The sequence below is a fragment of the Scardinius erythrophthalmus genome (assembly GCF_964197995.2).
Source record: "Scardinius erythrophthalmus genome assembly, chromosome: 15".
Taxonomy (NCBI): Eukaryota; Metazoa; Chordata; class Actinopteri; order Cypriniformes; family Leuciscidae; genus Scardinius; species Scardinius erythrophthalmus.
Window position 1 is genome coordinate 33,776,893 of NC_138235.1, and position 19,226 is coordinate 33,796,118.

General features: G+C 37.7%; 1 protein-coding gene across 2 annotated transcripts in view; it reads right to left on the reverse strand.

The window, feature by feature from the left end:
- Positions 1-4,578: 4,578 nt before the first annotated feature.
- tshz2 (teashirt zinc finger homeobox 2) overlaps positions 4,579-19,226 on the reverse strand; it is a 131,620-nt gene continuing 116,972 nt past the window's right edge. For both annotated transcript variants that reach the window (XM_081386767.1, XM_081386766.1), the window contains one exon: positions 4,579-8,392. In XM_081386767.1, the coding sequence (XP_081242893.1) occupies positions 5,373-8,327 (2,955 nt within the window). In that variant the 5' untranslated portion in view covers positions 8,328-8,392 and the 3' untranslated portion in view covers positions 4,579-5,372. The remainder of the gene's footprint in view (positions 8,393-19,226) is intronic.

The window sequence follows — 19,226 nt, forward strand, 5'->3', positions numbered from 1 at the left end:
ATATATATATACATGTGTATGTGTATATATATATATATATATATATATATATATATATATATATATATATATATATATATTGTGTATATATATATATATATATGTATATATATATATATGTATATATGTATATATATATATATATATATGTGTATATATATATGTATATATATGTATATATATATATATATATACATATATACATATATATATGTATATGTATATATATATATATATATATATATATATATGTACAGTATATACACGTGTGTGTGGGTATAAATTGTCGAAAAACAAAATTGAATTAAAAAATTTAAATATATGTAAAAATATGTGTTTTGTGGGTATATATATATATATATATATATATATATATATATATATATATATTTCATTAATATAATGTACATCAGATTTTAATAAATACCATTATATATCTTTCATTTTCAGGACCATTACTCATATTATATAATCAACAAAAATTTTGTCAGCACTGATTTTATGCTATCTTAATGTGGTGGGTATTTTGTATTACTATATGGCAAACAATTAAATCTTCAAAATAAAAATAAAATAAAAACTCATCATATATATTATATATATTATATTATATAACTGTGTGTTTGTGTATAAATTGTCGGAAAACACAGAATTGAATTTAATCTTTAAAATGGGGAAAAAATATCTTAAAATATTAATTCTTCAGTTGTTGTATTAAATGCAAAAATAAGAATTCTTTATTAAATTATGTTATGTCTGTGTTTGTTCAGGAACTTAATTTTTTAGTTGATTTTTTTATATATATAAATAAAACTAACAGGGTAAAAAAAAAAAAAAATCAGGGTGGGCCAGCTAACATTCATACACATTGTTGAGATTGGACTGATGACTGTGCCAAAAAACATCCATTCCTTTCTCCCATTTCAAGTACATTTTTCTCCTCTTTACACTTTCTCTAACAGTACATCAGCAGCTTTATGTGATGTAAGAGTGATGAAGATTGTGATATGTACATGAATAAAGCATGTCAGTGCTGTACAAATGTGAGCGTGCATCTATTGGTTATGAATTGCCTTTATCAGCGGCGTTCCTGTTGCTGACAGTGGAAAAATGGAACATCAGTTATATGTTTCCATTAAATGGAGCCCAAAAGGCCTCGGGTTACTGTTGTTGCTACATCTCAATCTATTTTGACAGTCTTGTCTATTGGCATGTGAATATCTGAGCTAATACGTGCACGAGCGAGTGTGTGTGCCAACTCCGAGCGGTCACGTGCAGGCCATCTGTGAGCACGCAAGCCAGGAGGATGTAATGGGTCCTGCTGTCAGGCCGGTAGCCCCCAGGTTATCTGTCACTCATGGAGATATGAATTAGCTGCGACTCCATCAGGATTCAGCCTTCCCCCTCATCCTGTAAACATAGCCAGGGTTCACTGACCCAAAGCTCAAAACAGAGCCCATATGCCCAAAACAAACCCTCCCTCCCTATACACACTGCATGATTAGAACAAGTTCTTTAAAGCCTTGTAAAGCCATAAGGCCCTGTTTACTCCTAAGATGCGTTTTGGTCGATGGGATCACAAGTAGACGAGGGAGACACATTCCAGTTGACACCTCGTCTCTTTTGTCCACTTTCAACCACTTCTGTCCTGATTTCTTCGAGGGAAGGGTCTATGGGTGGGTATGTTTTTTTTCTAGATCTTTAGATCTAATGGACAAAATGAACTCACGCAATTTACATATGAACGCGACTGGAGACGACGGAAAAACACGGAGAGCATCAGCTTTCATTTCTGCTCTTACAGCCACTAGATCACGCTGAACGCTGTAAGTGTGTGTTCGAAATCAGGAATGGTGAGAGAACATTGTGCTTGGTATGTTTTTCATCTTCAAATCAAACTTGGGTCTTAAGCCGACAAAGTTTAAACCCCGTCTGGCTAGCCCGCTGTTTTGGTATAAATTCACAATCTAATTCATAAATCAGTGACGTCCCAGGTTAAACGACGTGCCCATTTTTTAACCCGTCTCTTAAGAGTAAAAAAAAACTGTGGAAATTTTCCAACACAAGTCATTTTCTGAACATTTCACTCCAGAGTCCCCCATTATTTTGCTGTTCATTTGACATGTGACACTTAACGACTCCCTGACATTTTTGCCCACAAATTTGAGTTTATTTTCAGTCCAGTTAGTGCACTTAAAATGCTTTATTTCTGTGTGGTTTAAAATCAGTGTCTGGATGCACACGGCCCTTTTCCACCGCTGTGACTTAATTAGGCAGAGGACTGACACTTCTCAAGTGGCTGTCTGACAAGATGATCCACATGGGCCTGGAGAAAACGGTACAAGCACATTTGCTAGATTAGGCATTCAGGGGGAAGCTCTATGTAGATGTTTTTTCCCCCCACCGAAATCTTCCTTCTAAATGACTAAGACTTTAAAATGACAGAATGCAGGGGTCCAAAAGCATTCAGTGATGCGGAAGATGATAACCAGGGTTGTGTCTCAATACGCTCACTAGTTTAGAAGCAAGTGCACACAGTCCTATTTAAAATCGCTCCAGTGCAGAAGCAAATGCTTCTTAAGTCGTCAATAATTATCAAATTTGTGTTCGCAATATTTACATCATAGGGAGTGAAATGAGACACATCCCAGATCTTAAAAAAAAAAGGCCTTTGGTAATTGTCCAGGATTACTTTATCATGACAATAATGTAATAATCTCCATAAACGCTTGTTCATTTACTCTCACTATTGTTCTTTTAGCATGCTTTTATTTTTTTTCACTGCCATCCCGTATAAACATAAGAGACACAGTTAATTAATTGCGGGGTTGTTTAAACCCCTGATTGTGTATCCGATTGGAGCTCGCCTTTAATGTGGCAATAAATCTCAAATGACTTTGAATTATTGTTCTGAATTAATATTAGAAACAGCTAATTTCCTCCCCCTGATTGCAATGACGAAAAGGATCCAGGGCCCTAATGTGAATCTCTGACATTGAGCGGCTACCTCGAAAACCATTTCAAATGTTCCCCTGTCACACGTGCCCATCCAGTGGCAGGGTCATTTCAAATTTCACCATTAGCTGCAAAGGCTAAATGACTCAATTGTGAGTTACCGCGGCCGTGGCACGCTTTCATTTGACGAGACACTTCAGAGGCACACTCTCAATTTTAATTAAGAAACACAAATGACCGGAATATTGCGTTCGTTTTGTCATATTGTTCAGCCTATCTTAAATCATCCTCAGGCTTCCATTTAAAGGAAGTTGGTATTCTGAAGCATAATGGCTCAACGGAGGGAATCAGGAATCCATCGGTGAGGCAAGGCGCTAAATAATTTATGGCTTTAATCTGTGCACTGAGGTGTGAGCTCTATGGCTGTAATTATAAATGCAAGGAGGAATTATTGCGGAATACTTTAACTGCATTAGGAGTCATCTGATGAGCTATCGTGATTGCCTGCTCATTTCCAACAATGGAGGGCAAGACGGTGTCAGGATGCGCAAATCACCAGGTTCTTTCTCCCATTTACTATCAAATGTCACTTTCCTGTTATAAAACAGATACGATGGGGAGTGGTAATTGGTGGCTTGATTGCTGAAAAAATAAGGAAAACGCATAAAATGTTGCGAGTTTAGAGGGCAATTATCATTTTTCATCGTTTTGGTACTATGGGAAGATGTTGAGGTGTTTCATGTGCGATTCTGCGAGTGACATCATCAGGGTCAAATGTTATGAGATTGGAGCTAGTTGTCATATTTTTTTTTTACTCCAGAGTATTTCTCAAATTATTTAGTCTTGGCTACAAAAATGAAATGAAAAATGAAAAATTGAACAATTCCACAATTACCCAGAAAAAAGAAGAAGATAGTTGTTTAGTTGTATGGGGTAAGTTGTGTCAGTGCAATCTGGAATGAAATATTCTTTGAAAAGCTTACTTAAAAAAAAAGGTTTAAAGGTTTTTAACCAACACATACTGTACTTAAAATTAATAATTGTGTAAATTTATTGCACCAATGCTACAATTTTCTGTCGTAATCATGTTAACAAACAAGTATTCATTACTTCAGTGAGCTCATTGTTTCTGCCTTAAATTATTACATTGTTTAAATTAGCTAACTGTGATTTGTACATGTACATTTCTAAAATACATAACTGAAACATTTACCTCTGATAACAGATCACTCTAAATTGTGATGTGAACTCATGCATTTTCTCTAAAGTTGCTTTGAAATGATGTGTATTGTGAAAAACGCTTCACAAATAAATGTGAATTGAATTGAATTACATTTTAAAAGTTACACAGCTCTATCTTTAGTAGGTTTCATTGTGTTCACTTATTCACTCATTTACGTAGGAGGACAGAATTTTAATTTAACTTTTTACTTTAATTAAATCTTACAGTATCTGAGACCTTGTGACAACTAGCCCCAGTCTCCTGTACATGGTAAATGGAATCAAAAAAATCCACAGAAAGATAGAACATACTGAAAAAACACTTCAAACCAAAAGTGTAAGTTACAATTCTGTTATGTTCCAGTCAATAATAATGGATTGAAGTGAAGACTTGTAGACAGTTAGAAAATGTTAATGCTTTATTTGTAATGGTATAAAAGGTGCAGTGTTCTTTTGTCTCACTAAGCATTTCCCGATGAGACACCTTTTTTCTGCAATGCTAAATATACATTAATGTGAGACTTCCTCGTGTCAAACCTGTCCAAATCTGTAAGCCCACACACTGAATCTGTGCCTAAACGTGATTAAACTTTTATTTAAAGTGCTTTTCTGTTCTATCGTTGCGACACAAACATTTTACAGAGCAAATATACTGTACATTTCAGTAAATGTTTTTAATGTGTCTGGCTACCTGTGTCTGACCACCTGCGTGTTCACACAAGTGCATGATCAGATCTGCAAATTACAGTTAATGCATTGATCAATTTGTTGTTAAACGTAATACAGTTAAAACTTGCCATATCATACAAATAAATAGTAGTCATAGCCAGAGCTATTGCATGCAAACATCAGCATTTATGTCTCAAGCAGTAATACATTTCATTACTGGTGGTGCATTTGAACAGGGTGCAAAGACTTACGTCAATGTATTCTTAATCTTTTTATGATTATTTATTTTCTAACAGTACACTTCATTCTAACCCAGCCAGTGTGTCCATTTAGTCCTTAATATGATGAAATGTTGATTCTGAAGTTGAAGTTTAAGCATTCTACGTAATGCTACTTGAAACATTATGGAAAGAAAAAGGAGGAAGAAAAAAAAAAAAAAGTAGACAATTTGACCCGTGTTTTATAAAAGCAGAGCAATTACAGTTATTTACCAACAAGATAACTACAAGTAGTAAAAATCAACAAAGCTACTCTTTGTCCATTTCCACAAACTGTGAATGATTCTCAGGGGATTTACTGTGAGTTTTACTTAAGTGAAGTTTGACCGCGTGATTGCTGGCAAATGTCCGACTGCAAAGCTTGCATTTGAACTTTGAGTCAGATTCCTCTTCTGTGATCTGAGAATCTGTCGGCCGGGCATTGAGCGCCTTTGAAAGTTCGGGCTCTTTTATTTTAGTTGGGTGTTCTATGGGTAGTTTGTTCATGTCCTTGATTTGGAAACCCAGGTGGTTCTCGAGATGGGATATAAACCCAGAGGGCGTTCTGAATTGCGATGCACAGTCATTGCAGTAGAAGATCGGATGGCCAGTGTCCATGTTCTTCAAAAACTTGGTCCCTCCCGTTTTTCTAAGCTGGTACTTCACGTTGGCGAGCCAGTGGCTGATGGTGGTCATGGAAAGCCCGGTGAACTTGGAGATGTGCATCCTCTCCTGAGGGCCGAGGTCTGAGAGGAGATACTTGCCCTCCGAAGTAAGAAAAAGGCTGGAGGCGAACTGGGCTTGAAGGATGAGCAGATGCTGGGGGTTCCAGTTGGACTGTCGACCTTTACGCTTGTGAACCGAGTACATCTCACTGGAGACGTCTTCGAATCGTCGCACGTCTGTCTCCAGCTTCATAGCAGGCACTCTCGCTGGTATTGAGGGCTTTGGGGTTGTGGCTTTTGGAAGAACCTTCACCATGTCAGCAATGTCGGAGAGTGCATGTTTCTGGTGCACTGGAGTGGAGGACTGCAGTAAGAGGGAACAGTTTGGTTTGTTTTGTTTGTATTTTGTCAAGTCTATTGGCTGGTCGTCATTCGTGAACATGAAGCTATTGCTGGTCCTGATGGCAGCAGATGCTGAGAGTGCTGAGACTGGTTTCTCTAAACCTCTACTCAGTTCTGAAAAAATGGATTGTGTGCGATGAGAGAGGAAGCTTTCGGGCCTGGGCTTGTTTGCTTTACCCAAATGATTGTTCAAGACAGACTGTAGTGCGCTTAGAGGGTTTATATTAAGGACTTCCTGGGAGTCGTTGACAAGCTCTGAAGAACTGCTGTGCCCGTTGCTGGCAGGGGGGCTAGGTGATGGGTTCCCTCTGTCAGAGAAAGCTGGGCTCAACTTCCCTTTGATTGTGTCATTCTCTTCACTTACACAGTCTGCATCTAGCTTTGAAGAGGAGGAATCATCATCTTGACAATCACTGTCATCATTCTCCGCCAGATCAAACCTACTGCTCTGGCTCTCTTTGCCGTCAGATGCGCCACTCCTCTCCTTTTTAATGTCTGAATTGTGATGTCCCTGGAAACTTTCAAGTCCCCTAAGACCCTGATAGAACTTTCCCTTGGGTGCGATGGGTCTGTGCTTGTGGTTGAGATTCTGCTTGAGCTGGATGTGAGGAGAAGAGGAAAAGGAGGCAGTCTTGATAACCCCTGATAGCTGGTACGCAGCATGAATGCTTGGGTAAGCGCTCCAGCTGGGGGTCCCTGTTTGAGCTTTATTGATCGCCGAAGCCACTGTATTTGCTAAAGACTTGAGAATGTCACCGCCTCCACTGGACCCCTGCTCAAGGTCTTCTTCTCGCAAGTACGGATACTTAAAACAGGCGTCAGCGGACTTCCGGTCCTCCTCATCTTGTTTGTCGTCCTTGTCTCCATTTTTCTCAGCTTTGTCTGGTGACATATCCCTCGGAGTAGCCCTCTCAGAGTCACCAGATGCTGTGCTTTTTGGAGAAACCTTTTCTCCTTCGAGTTCGTTCACTGCTGGTTCAGCAAGAGTCTGCATTTTCTCTATTGCTAGAGGATCGAGGGCTAGTTGTTTGCCTTTCTTGGAGGCTGAATTGGTCACTTTAATGAAGTGGCCGGTGACCATCATGTGAGTGGTAAGCTGCTGGAGTGTATCGTGGGAGCTTCCGCACTCCATGCACTTAAGGATCTGAGATTTGCATGTCTCAAACTGCCATGTGTAACTAGCACCGTTCTGATAGCCGTAGCGGTTGTTGGGAGCATTGGCGAGGCCGGACAATCTTTGTGCCTCACTGTAACCTGTGGTGGAGTCAGGCGAACAAGGCCTCGTGGCTTCAAATGCACGTTTCTTTGCTGGTGGGAGTAATTTTGGAGTGATTACTGGAATAGGTTCTTTCAAAGGCACTTTCTGGTAATGCTTTGTTTTGATCATGTGGACGCTTAGGTCTTGTAGAGACTCGAAAGAGTGGCCACAGAACATGCACTTCAGCACCTTTTGTGCATCCTCCTTGCCTTCCATGTCTTGAAGGTTCCTCTTCCGGTTCTTGGATGATGAAGTGGAGGCGATGTTCTGCCTGCTGTGGTTGTCATCCTGGTAGTGGCCACTCTTGTTCATGTGCACCGTCAAATCCACCAGGGTGTCATACGCTGCACTGCAGTCTTTGCAGCGGAACCGGCTAGCTCCCGTAAAGACAGTGCCGCACGCTTTGCTACTTTGCCTGTACAGGTGGACAGAGCTGAATAGATTAGGCTTTGACACAGGTTTCGGGGACAGCGTTTGCTGCAGGGTTTTTGAAAGTGCGTCCTGGTGCCAGTCAAACTCGCTCTTGGTGCTCCCGTTGGTGCTGTCACAGTTTGCTTTGCTGCCAGTGTTAGCAACCTTCAAATCTAGTCCAATCTTTGACCAGTAGGAGTCTGAAAGGAAGTTGGCATAGGCAGCCCTCATTTTCTCCAGGCTACTGTGCATGTCATCCTTCACTTTTGAGCTCTGGCTCTCTGTGTCCTTCTGACTTCCTGGTGGTGAGGTCTTAAAGTCAGACAGTCTGTCACTGCCATCGCTCAGACGGGATTCCAGCTCAACCTCCTGGTTGGATAGGACACTGACCGGAGAGTTTTGGAAGCTGTAGCTGCTTTTGTTGTCTATGTCTTTGTCTTCTTTGTCCTTGGAAGTGGGCCTCTCAGAATTCTCCTCCTCTGTCTGCATTTCATTTTCGCCCTCCTCCCCTGTGATCGACTCTTGGACACCGACATCATCATCTGGCTCATATGCTGAAAACAGAAGAGACAGAGAAAAAGTGTTATTAGTGCTGTCAACCGAACTGTAATACAGTGATTAATGAGATGAATTCGCGATATTTCCTGAGAAAAGTTTCCTTCAGTTTGGAAGAATAATTTGTTATTGTATTTTTCTTGAATTATGTATTAAAGGTATAACCTTAGATATAACTGTAAAAATCAAATCTTTTTAGTGTATATACAATACATATGTGAGCATTAGAGATTTAAAAGAAGAAAAAAAATAAATTGATGTAATTTATTATTAAAAAATCAGTGTGCAGTACTGTCATCCTTCTGTAGCATTGTAATCCTTTCTCACAGAAGCTTGTGTGCCTGTAATCTTCTCTTGGTAATAGTGGGCAATTTGGCAGTGTGTGTGATTCATAAGTCACAAGTCACTGACTTAGTTTTCTCAAGGTTTCATCTGTTTACAACAGCTGTATGGGTGCAGAGTAACAAAAGGTGATTTTCTCTAGGTGATGTGCGTTATTGCAATAGTTGAGTTGTTAAACTAAAATATTTGATAGGAGTTAAGTTGATTCCTGCACATCTCAAAACCTAAAGTTAAATCTATTAAGGAGTCTGCATGCGATAAAGTTGATCTGAAGATATATTTCCCTTTAAAGCATTAAACGGTTAAAAAAAGTGAGTTCACAATGTCTAAAAAGTGATTATTTACTGTCAATCATTCTCATTCAAAACGAGGCAAAAACATCACAAGGCCGCATAAATGCAGATAAGTTAAAAATAGTTAAATGAAACCTGGCATCCTTCTGATCCCTCCTGAATATGTGCTGGCTACAAATTAACCACTATTGACTAGATTCTAAATAATTTCCTAAATCTTTCATCGCTTCTTAAACCGCACTGTATTATTTACTTAATATAAAATATATCCAAGTCCGTCAATTACATCAATCGCTGCGGTTACGAAAAATCAAGATCATCTATATTTTATGACCACATATTTGATAGCACTTTGAATTTCAAGTGCTGTTACGCACAGATGTGCTCAGTTAAATATACATAGGACCTAACAGCCCAGGCCAGGCACTTGCTTTTCATGTGGTTAATATTTTTTTTGAGCTGGTGATGCTCAATGAGGGCAACTCTCGAATATGAGGACTGAAAGTGCTACGCTGTGTAGCCCTCGCCATGTCCTGTGCCTTTGGATTCTGAAAATAAGACTTTTTATCAATATTTCAAAGGTGCCTCAGGAGGAAGCCTGGAGGTGAACTGATGTCAGCAAATGGATAAAGATGGAGCTGGGATTTAGCCTTCCCAAACAGACCCAAAGAATGGGGTCCCTCGAACAAGGGGCCCGACGTGCCGGAACAAAAGTTTCCCGACATGCCGCGACCTTGATCTTCCGCAATGAAGATTTCTCAAATGACTGACTACGACGGATGATTGCATCCCAGAATGTGCTCATGCACTAGCTTCTTCCAAGAGGAGAATAATGTTTTATGTATTGCAATGTGTATATATAGTTGTGACATAAAAGGAGTGAGATCTTGTGGATGGCTTCTCTGTGGTGTCTCAACTGTTTGTAATCACTCAGCCAGTCGACTGGCATCATGACAGACAGCGGTGTAGTCTTTGCTTAGCTTTAGATTGTTTACAGGATGTGTGGGATCAAAAAAAAAAAAAAAACCTACTATAATTTTGAGACTGAAATTAACCTTGTCTTCCTGTACACAATTGCACAATCCCCGTTCTGTTACAACGAAATAGTTAAGTCATGGTGCAACGCACTTTTTCAGAGACTGGCATGTTTCTGCATATCTCTTGTGTTTATGAGATTTTTACGATAGCTGCTCCATGAGAGTATTTACAATCTAAACAAGCAAAGTCACCATGACACCATACACCTGGAGGAATCAATCGACGGCTATTTGGAGTGCGGATGAAAGATAGACGGCTAAATGAAAAATGCATTAGTCAACCACACTACATTTTAGTGAACATGTAATACTCTTCAACCTAATAAAAAACCAGGACAGGTCTGAGGAGTGTCTCATTCAGAGCAATTAAAATGGTTTAATGCGTGTTTCATAACTTGGGCACGCTGTTGGATCAGCTCAGCCTGGAAACCATGTCCTTACACTTCAAAACAATTAAACAAAATACTTGCTAATTTTACAGTATTTTGACATTTTCACACACAATTGTGCATAAAATCACCATTGTCTTTTAAACAACTTAACTTTGTTTCACAATTCATTTATAACTGCTTGAATATATTTTAAAATTAAATTTATTCCTGTGATGCGCAATTTTCAGCATCATTACTCCAGTCTTCAGTGTCCTTCAGAAATCATTCTAATATGATAATTTGCTGCTCAAGCAAAATTCTGATTATTGTCAATGTTGAAAACAGTTGTGCTGCTTCATAGTTTTGTGGAAACTGTTTGATGAATAGAAAGAACAGCATTTATTTGAAAGCATTACAAATGTCTTTAAGGTCACGTTTAAACAAATGCATGTGTCCTCCTTGCTGAATAATATGATTAAAATGTATTAATTTAGCTTGAACAATGCAATGCCGCATACTTGCAATACTTATTATCTGTCTGATAAAACCTCATCAAGCTGGAAAAGGCACCCGTTTCATAGATTAATGTGGGTGGCATTATTGCAGTCACTGTTCCCCGGGCTCCAATTTCTCCATCCTCCGAGCATCTGGGATACACATTAATACAACCACAGGCACATGTTAACCTTCCAGGCCCCAGATCTCTCCGAAATCCCTTCAAGAATGGTTACATTTCGCTTCCTTACCCATTTGTAACAGGGAGCTTGTGTTAGCCAACTTGTGATCCCTGCCAAGCGGCAGGATTTCGGAGTACAAGATCAAACGCAAGGACACCACTCCCACAGACATGAGATACACCAGCCTTTCCCATAATCCACTACTGTCGACATAAGGACGCAGCCACACGAGCAGGCCAGCAGCAGTCGAATCCCACCCCCCCCCCCTCTTTTGTTATTGATGTTTGAGCCAATAGAACAACCAAAGCATAATTTGATCTCCGACGTGGGCCATTTGTATTAATTTCAGTAATATTCAATATGCATTATTTTGATTTGGTCCAAGCAGCGCATACATGAATGCTTTTTGTAATCGTGCAAGTACGGCACCTCATTCATTTAACCTCTCAGAGAAGCGAGGCGCAGTTAGCAGGCTGGTACGCCGCAGGCCCGCGCACGGTTGTTGGGCTCTCTGCGCTATATCAGAGCAATGAAAACAGCCGTCGGTCCAACTAGGCTTACAAAACGAGGCACTGGCACGCCTGTGCAGAGATTTAGCATGTCATAAACTTCTGTAAACCCTCCAATCTGTGTCACAACAAATTTATATCTTCAGACAGGGATATTCAAAGGTCAAAAAACCAAAGGTGTCCATCATAAATCAGCCACTAAGTGTTTATAACATTAATCCGTTGGGAAAGACTCCTGGCATAACACAGCGGCAGCTGGATTTCAAAGAGCTGCCGGATTCCCAGCCAAATGGCTGCCGAAGAGCGAAGAGAAACGCGAGCATTAAATGCGTTTTTCACATCTGATTCATATATACAGTAGCGCTATTATTATGCTTTTTTCTTAAGAGTCTGTTCTTATTACTGTAAGTGTGATCAAAGGCTGGAACAAAACCGTTTTTAATTGTAAAAGAGACAGTGATGGATTTAAAGTTTCTTTTTTTGCACAATGGTGTCAGACGTTTTGATGAACCGTATTCTAAACCTACAAAAACTGTAATGAGTTACTGATTTTGCACTTTGATGGATCAAAGTGAGTGTAATCTGTATCATTTCCTCTGGCACCTTCATTTTAATGTACTAGTGAAAAAAAATGTGCTGGCTTGAAATTTCATGCGCCAAAATGAAGTTATAGGGGGTCTTCTTTTTTTAAGGAGTTAATGAAAGACAGTTAAAAGAGTGTGATATTAAAAAAGAAGCGAAAAAGTTGAGCGTTACAAAAAAAAAGCATTGAAAAATGTAATATGCATGTGTAATCTAATACAGTGCTTCAAAATGAGGATCCATCAGACATCTCTGTTCAACTCTTGATTGAACCAGCCTTTAAAACTAACACAGAAAAATTGAAATGACTAAGAAGATATAACTTTTAGACTTTTCATTGGGAATAGGCTCATTTATTTTTCTTTTTTTGGCTTTTTGAAAGATACAGTAAAAAGCATCAGGAAGTTATTGAGCACCACAGCTCCAACTTATCAAAACTAGCCGTTCTTAAAGGGATAGTTCACCTATTAAGTTATCATTTACTCACCCTGGTGTTGTTCTATGGTCTTCTGTGCATGGCTACGTGAGACTCTATCAGTCCGACTCGCCCAGAAAAAGCACACAAGTTTTGAGAAATCGAGACTAAAATAACATAACATGCAGTACAATCCATCTCTGAGGTGAACACAGTACAACCATTGTTTTCATCGCAACAAGAATGTGTTATCACGTTCACATTTGTTAGCTGTCCCTCTGACTGTCATCAGACAAACAGAGTTTCAGTCCGGAGATATTCAACTCAGTAAAGAAAGTACATGGATACTTTTTTGGGTATTTATAGGCGTTGTATTTCAGGTTGTGTTTTTATTAATCTTGATAAACGTGTGTGCTTTTCTCTGAGCGAGAGTAAACTGCGCCGCTAGCAGAGAGTCATAAATGCGCAGTCGAGCACAGAAGACCAACGGCAAAGGTCAGGTTTGTTTTGTAAAATACTTTAAAAACATTTTTTTTATTGTATTACCCCCCAAAAAATCATGTGTTGCATTCTGTAATACTTCTGCATGTTTTTTTAAGCTTGATGCCTGTCACTATTAACTGGCATTATATGGATAAGCGCAAGCAGGACATTTTATTTTTTATTTTTTATTTTGTGGTTCGAAAAATAAAGAATGGCATACGGCATTAGTACAACACCAGGGTGAGTAAATGATGACTTAATTTTAATTTTAGGGTGAACTATCCCTTTACAATAGTGGGTCACGACCCCAACAGGTCATACTTCTCTTCTAAATAGCTAATTGAAAACAGGTGAAAATTATGCTAATTATTAATAAATTAAAATAAATAAATAAATGACCATTGAGCAAAAGTGAAAAATAACAGATCTTTATCGGCCTCTAAAACATATTATAAAGAGATTAAATGTATAATATATAATTATATATACAAATAAAAAGACAAACTCTGATCATCAAGGCAACAAAAATATGCTAGCCATGTATAATCAGATATTTAAAAATATTATAAATATATTATATTATTAATAAATATTAATTTATTTATTTAACTTTACCTAAACAAGTGTAAGTTTCTTTGATTTTTATTAAAAGTATTAATATAAAATATTTTTTTATTCCTCTCTGCCAATTACTGATGTCATTTACATTGTATTATAGTTACCGAGTTTATAAATATAATAAGTGTAATAGTTAAAAGAAAATTGTATCATAAAATACAACTAATCATATAATCATACTTAGCTAGCATAGTAAAATAAATATTTTTGCTACTATTTTGTTGAAATTAAATGAAAATTCTGTCATCATTTACTTATCCTCAAGTTGTTCCAAACCTGTATGAGTTTCTTCTGTTGAACAGAAAAGAAGATATTTTGAAGAATGTCGGCAACCAAACAGTTGATGGACCCCATTGACTTCCATAGTATTTTTTTTTCCATACTATGGAGGTCAATGGGGTCCATCAACTGTTTTGGTAACCGACATTCTTCAAAATATCTAAAATATCTAAAATATCTTCTTTTGTGTTCAGCAGAGTATTACAACTCATTCAGGTTTGGAACAACTTGAGGGTGAGTAAATGATGACAGAATTTTCTTTTTTTGGGTGAACTGTCCCTTTAAGGCCATGTGTCCAATCAAACTCATTTGATTCTAGTCAAATAAGGCCGATGCTAACAGGGACATGAACACAATAAACAGTCATTCTTGTACTGTGTCAGGTCACCACTACAAAAACCAAATCTAGCAGAGCAGCAGTGCTCCAGATCATGTGCGCTAACCACTGCGGCAACAGAATTAGACACAGCTCACACAAATGCAGTGAAACTCACAGTCACAGACTCTCCACTAATACAGGGGTAACAGTAATAACACCATTAAAAACATGGCGTACGAGGCGTTGGAGTTTCCTTGGTGGACGTGTCCTTTTAGCGTGCCACTGCAGTGGGTTAATCATCCCCTTTGAGACGTGTGAGGTTCTGTTGGGGGTAAATCTGTCAGTCAGCATTCAGTCAGGGGTGTGATCTGCATTAGTTCAAGGAACGAACGTAACATTCTTGTGCAAGAAGTTTCCCTGTCACTCTCTAGCTTTCCATGCCACCCGAACTGTTTGCCGGCTTCCCCGCCTGCCCTAATGCTAATACTTCTATCAGCACATCATCAAACATTTACCCCCGTAGCAGTAACATTTCTATCATCGATCAGTTCAGCGGGCGAGCAGGGAGCCAGCTGCAACATCTCCGGCCCTCCGCGAATATGCGAAAGGTAACGCTAGCGTCGCAGGAGACCCTCTAATTCTGAGGCGTTGTTGACAGGTCTGGCGGTCCGTGCCACTTTCGCCACGGATCTCCTTGCCGTCTCAGGCTACAGTTTTTGCCGTGCATGGATCGATAGCTCTTTTTACTTCTCATTGATTGTCTAGCAGCATGAGAGACCTAAGCAGAGGCTGTTATGACATTTCTAGATTTCCCCCTGTCCTTGGAACAATCAATTACACGCGCATGGCAATCAAAACCTCTTTGCAAAATGAACCTGCTCCATGACATTTTCATCTCCCGGATTTATGCCACGCTTTAAAAAAAGAGAGAGGAGGAATCGGAGAGCGAGAGAGAGAGAGAGAGAGAGAGAAAAGGGAAGATTTTCGTGTCCCACATAAAAAGGCTGCACACACACAGACACACACACACACACACACACACACACGCACGCTAACGAAGCAGGTCATGTGAGTGCTGTAATCTCCACTGCAGTCAGTACTGCACAGGCAGGCCTTTGTTGGACACACTGGTTTGGCTATTGATTTTTGTCATAAGCTATGACAGCCAAGATCACTGTGGGTTTACCTAACTGTGCCCTAAATAGAGTTCAAGAGTCTTGCGGCGTGCCGAGCTGCGGCGCACGAAGACTTTGATAAATCGCATGTAACAGCAAGACATTCTCATTTACCAGCGCCTGCCACTCCCAACACGTCTGCAGCGTAGCACAGGAAATATGGAAGATGCAAAAGCAACGTGCTGTAACTGTTCAGACTGCGCAATCAACGCCTGCGGGGACGGCAAAAGTTGATGAGATATTTTTTACTACTAGACATTTTATTATAGTACTTTTTATACAATCATAGCACTTATTACTGTTTTGAGTTAGCTTTTATTCTTATTTTTTCAGTTTTCATTTTAGTGTTTGTTTGTTTCAATCATTTTAAGTGCTTATTTACAGTATATTGACTATATATATATATATATATATATCCGTTTGGAAACATTCATATTTTTAATGTTTTTGAAAGAAGTCTCTTCTGCTCATCAAGGCTGCATTTATTTGATCAAAAATACAGAAAAAACCTGTAATATTGTGAAATATTATTACAGTTTTAAATAATGTTTTTCTATTTTAATATACTTTAAAATATTTTTTTTTTCCTGTGATCAAAGCTGAATTTTCAGCATCTTTACTCCAGTCTTCAGTGTCACATGATCCTTCAGAAATCATTCTAATATGATGATTTGTTATGTTGGAAGTTTTTTTATAACATGATACTTTTTTTCAGGATTCTTTGATGAACAAAAAGTGAAAAAGAACAGCATTTATTCAAAATAGAAATCTTTTCTAACAATATAAATCTTTACTTTCACTTTTCAATTTAACACATCCTTGCTGAATAAACGTATTCATTTATTTCAAATAAAGAATTACTGACCCCAAACTTTTAAACAGCAGTGTATATTGTTAGACAAGATTTCTATTTTAAATAAATGCTGTTCTTTTTTTAAAACTTTTTATTCACCAAAGAATCCTGAAAAAAGTTTCACAGGTTGTACAAAAATATTAAGCAGCACAGCTGTTTCCAACATTGATAATGAATCAGCATATTAGAATGATTTCTGAAGGATCATGTGACACTGAAGACTGGAGTAATGATGCTGAAAATTCAGCTTTGATCACAGGAATAAATTACAGTTTAAAGCATATTCAAATAGAAAAACATTATTTAAAACTTTAATAATATTTTACAATATTACTGTTTTTCCTGAATTTTTGATCAAATAAATGCAGTCTTGATGAGCAGCAGAGACTTAAAAAAAAAAAACATTAAAAATAGTAATGTTTCCAAACTTTTGATCGGTACTGTATTTAACTCAGCTATAGATTATAATAAGCATGCCATCAGACGTTTGGCTATTTAGTAAGTCAAAGCACTGCAAGGCACCAATACCCGACTGTGCTGACGCAACGTCAATTAATACTTAACAGGCCCAATTAAATCTTTTCCCAATGTTGCGCCGCAGGCACACAGAGAGAGCTGTGAACCTTCTCACATGTCAACATTTACACTAACCAGAAGACAGAAACACCAGATCTGTATCAAGCACAAAAACATGTTCGTCATCAACAGCTACAAAGATTGATAAAATACTTCAATCCTTACAATAACAAAACTCTGATTATCAAGAGAAAGTGTGGGAAAAATCCACTAGCTATTTATTATGATCAAAAATATTTAAATTTATTTAATTTGAATAAAATATGTGCCTGCATGCCTAATTTTCACAGAAAAATGATATTTATCTCTGCTATTTTACTGGTGTCATTTACATTTTAATAAAGTTGAATCTTCTCATTCATTTAAAACTAGATATTACAGTATAATATTAGTGACATATCACTGTACAATATTTCAGTGTTTACTCATTGACTGCTCCACAAACCTCTTCTTCCAGGGCTCTGTCTGGAAACCAGGCGGCGGAGAGATTAACGTTAACTTTTTTATGCATGACAGAGATGTTACTTAAAGCACATTACTTCCTTGACTAAACAGGAGCAATTCATGCAGATAAATGCCTTGCTTTCATATACCCACGCATTAAATATTTAATGGTATAATATAATCAAAAAGAGTCTCACAATTCAGGCAGGACACAGGGAAAGTTGCAGCAATTGTGTTTGATTTGATCCGAAGCTTTTTGGAGTCGCTCCGACCGCTGTTGCACATCACAAGACATTCTTTGAAAGGACAGATTAGGCTAAACTACAAGGGAACATTTTTAGAAGATAAAAGATAACAAACATTGTTGAATATTAAAAATAATTACAAAAAGCACTTTATGGCCTCTACGGCCTCATCTGTTGTAAACTGATCCTTCGCCGTTTGTGTCATAAACACCTGCGGTCCGTAAACGGCCAAACGTTGGTGATCTTCTCGCTGGTAAACAAAGTGCTCCTTTGAGGGCGCTCTACCTGGAACAGACAACGCTCCTGACTCTCCTTCTGCACCAGTACACAAGCTCCGGTTTCCTCTCTGGCCACAGTGAACCAGATCATGCTGTACTAGGCTCTCGTCCATGATCCAGACGATGATGATGGATCCTGAGTCTGATAATGAGAGTGAGCAGTGGGAGGGGCTAAAGACTTGGACTCCTCCTCCTCTACTACTTAAACATTCTCCTGCCATGACAATGTTTAATATTGTCCATTTACTAGTCGACTAGTCTAAGAAATCCTCAGAAGAGTCAAAAACAGTCTGTATATGTGATTCATTTGAAATAGCCTATACTTAAAGGTATAGCGGAGGATTTTTTACTTCCGGGTGGATCACCTATACTATTGGTCCTCCTAATTGTCAATCATTCTGGTGAATCAATCAAACTTTTCAAAAAGTGGAGAGGGCGGGTCTTATCTAAAATTCGGAATGATCCTCCGCTATACCTTTAATATGAATTAAACAGTCAAATACCATATTGAAGCTGCTGAAAAATGTACACAAGGTATTTACTCGTTAGGATGTTGATATACTGTAGGATCTGTTGTTGTCAAGTTAGTTTCATTCATAATGTGTGTACAGTAGTTGACTCTCACATGCATCCCTACTGTAAATTCTAAAGAGCCCAAAATGGGGCTCTAACCCACTGAAAAAACTGTTCTTAATCGGTATATTAAGCAAAAAAATTACCTAGCTTATTGCCTGCTAAACACAACAATGTTAATAAATAGGGCTACTAATTTAAAATCAAGGTCAAATCTATTTCATTGTATAATATGCAGATTAGTTTACAAAACAAACATATTTATGTAAATTTAATAAGGAAATATCCAAAAAAAATATTTAAACAGCCCTATTAATATGATAATTATTATGATATCATTAAAATTAATGAATTATCTATTCAACATTATATATATATATACACCTATTTTTTAATTATTAAAAAATTCCAATTAATAAATTAATCACATTAAATATATATTAAATATTTGCAGTGAAAAGCCCTTAAAGGAAGATTATGTAATAAGGAATTTTTCTACAATCTTAATTTAAAGGCTTTTTTTACAGCAAATACTTATTAATGTGATTAATTTATTTATTGGAATTTTTTTTAAATAGTTGTCAAAAATTAAATTGACATTGTAATGAAATTAATAAATATATATATATATATATATATATATATATATATATATATATATATATATATATATATTTTTTTTTTATATATATAAAAGCCCCCAAATGAATTAATTATTAACAGCTGACATCCCTATTAATAGATTAATTAAATATTTGTATTTA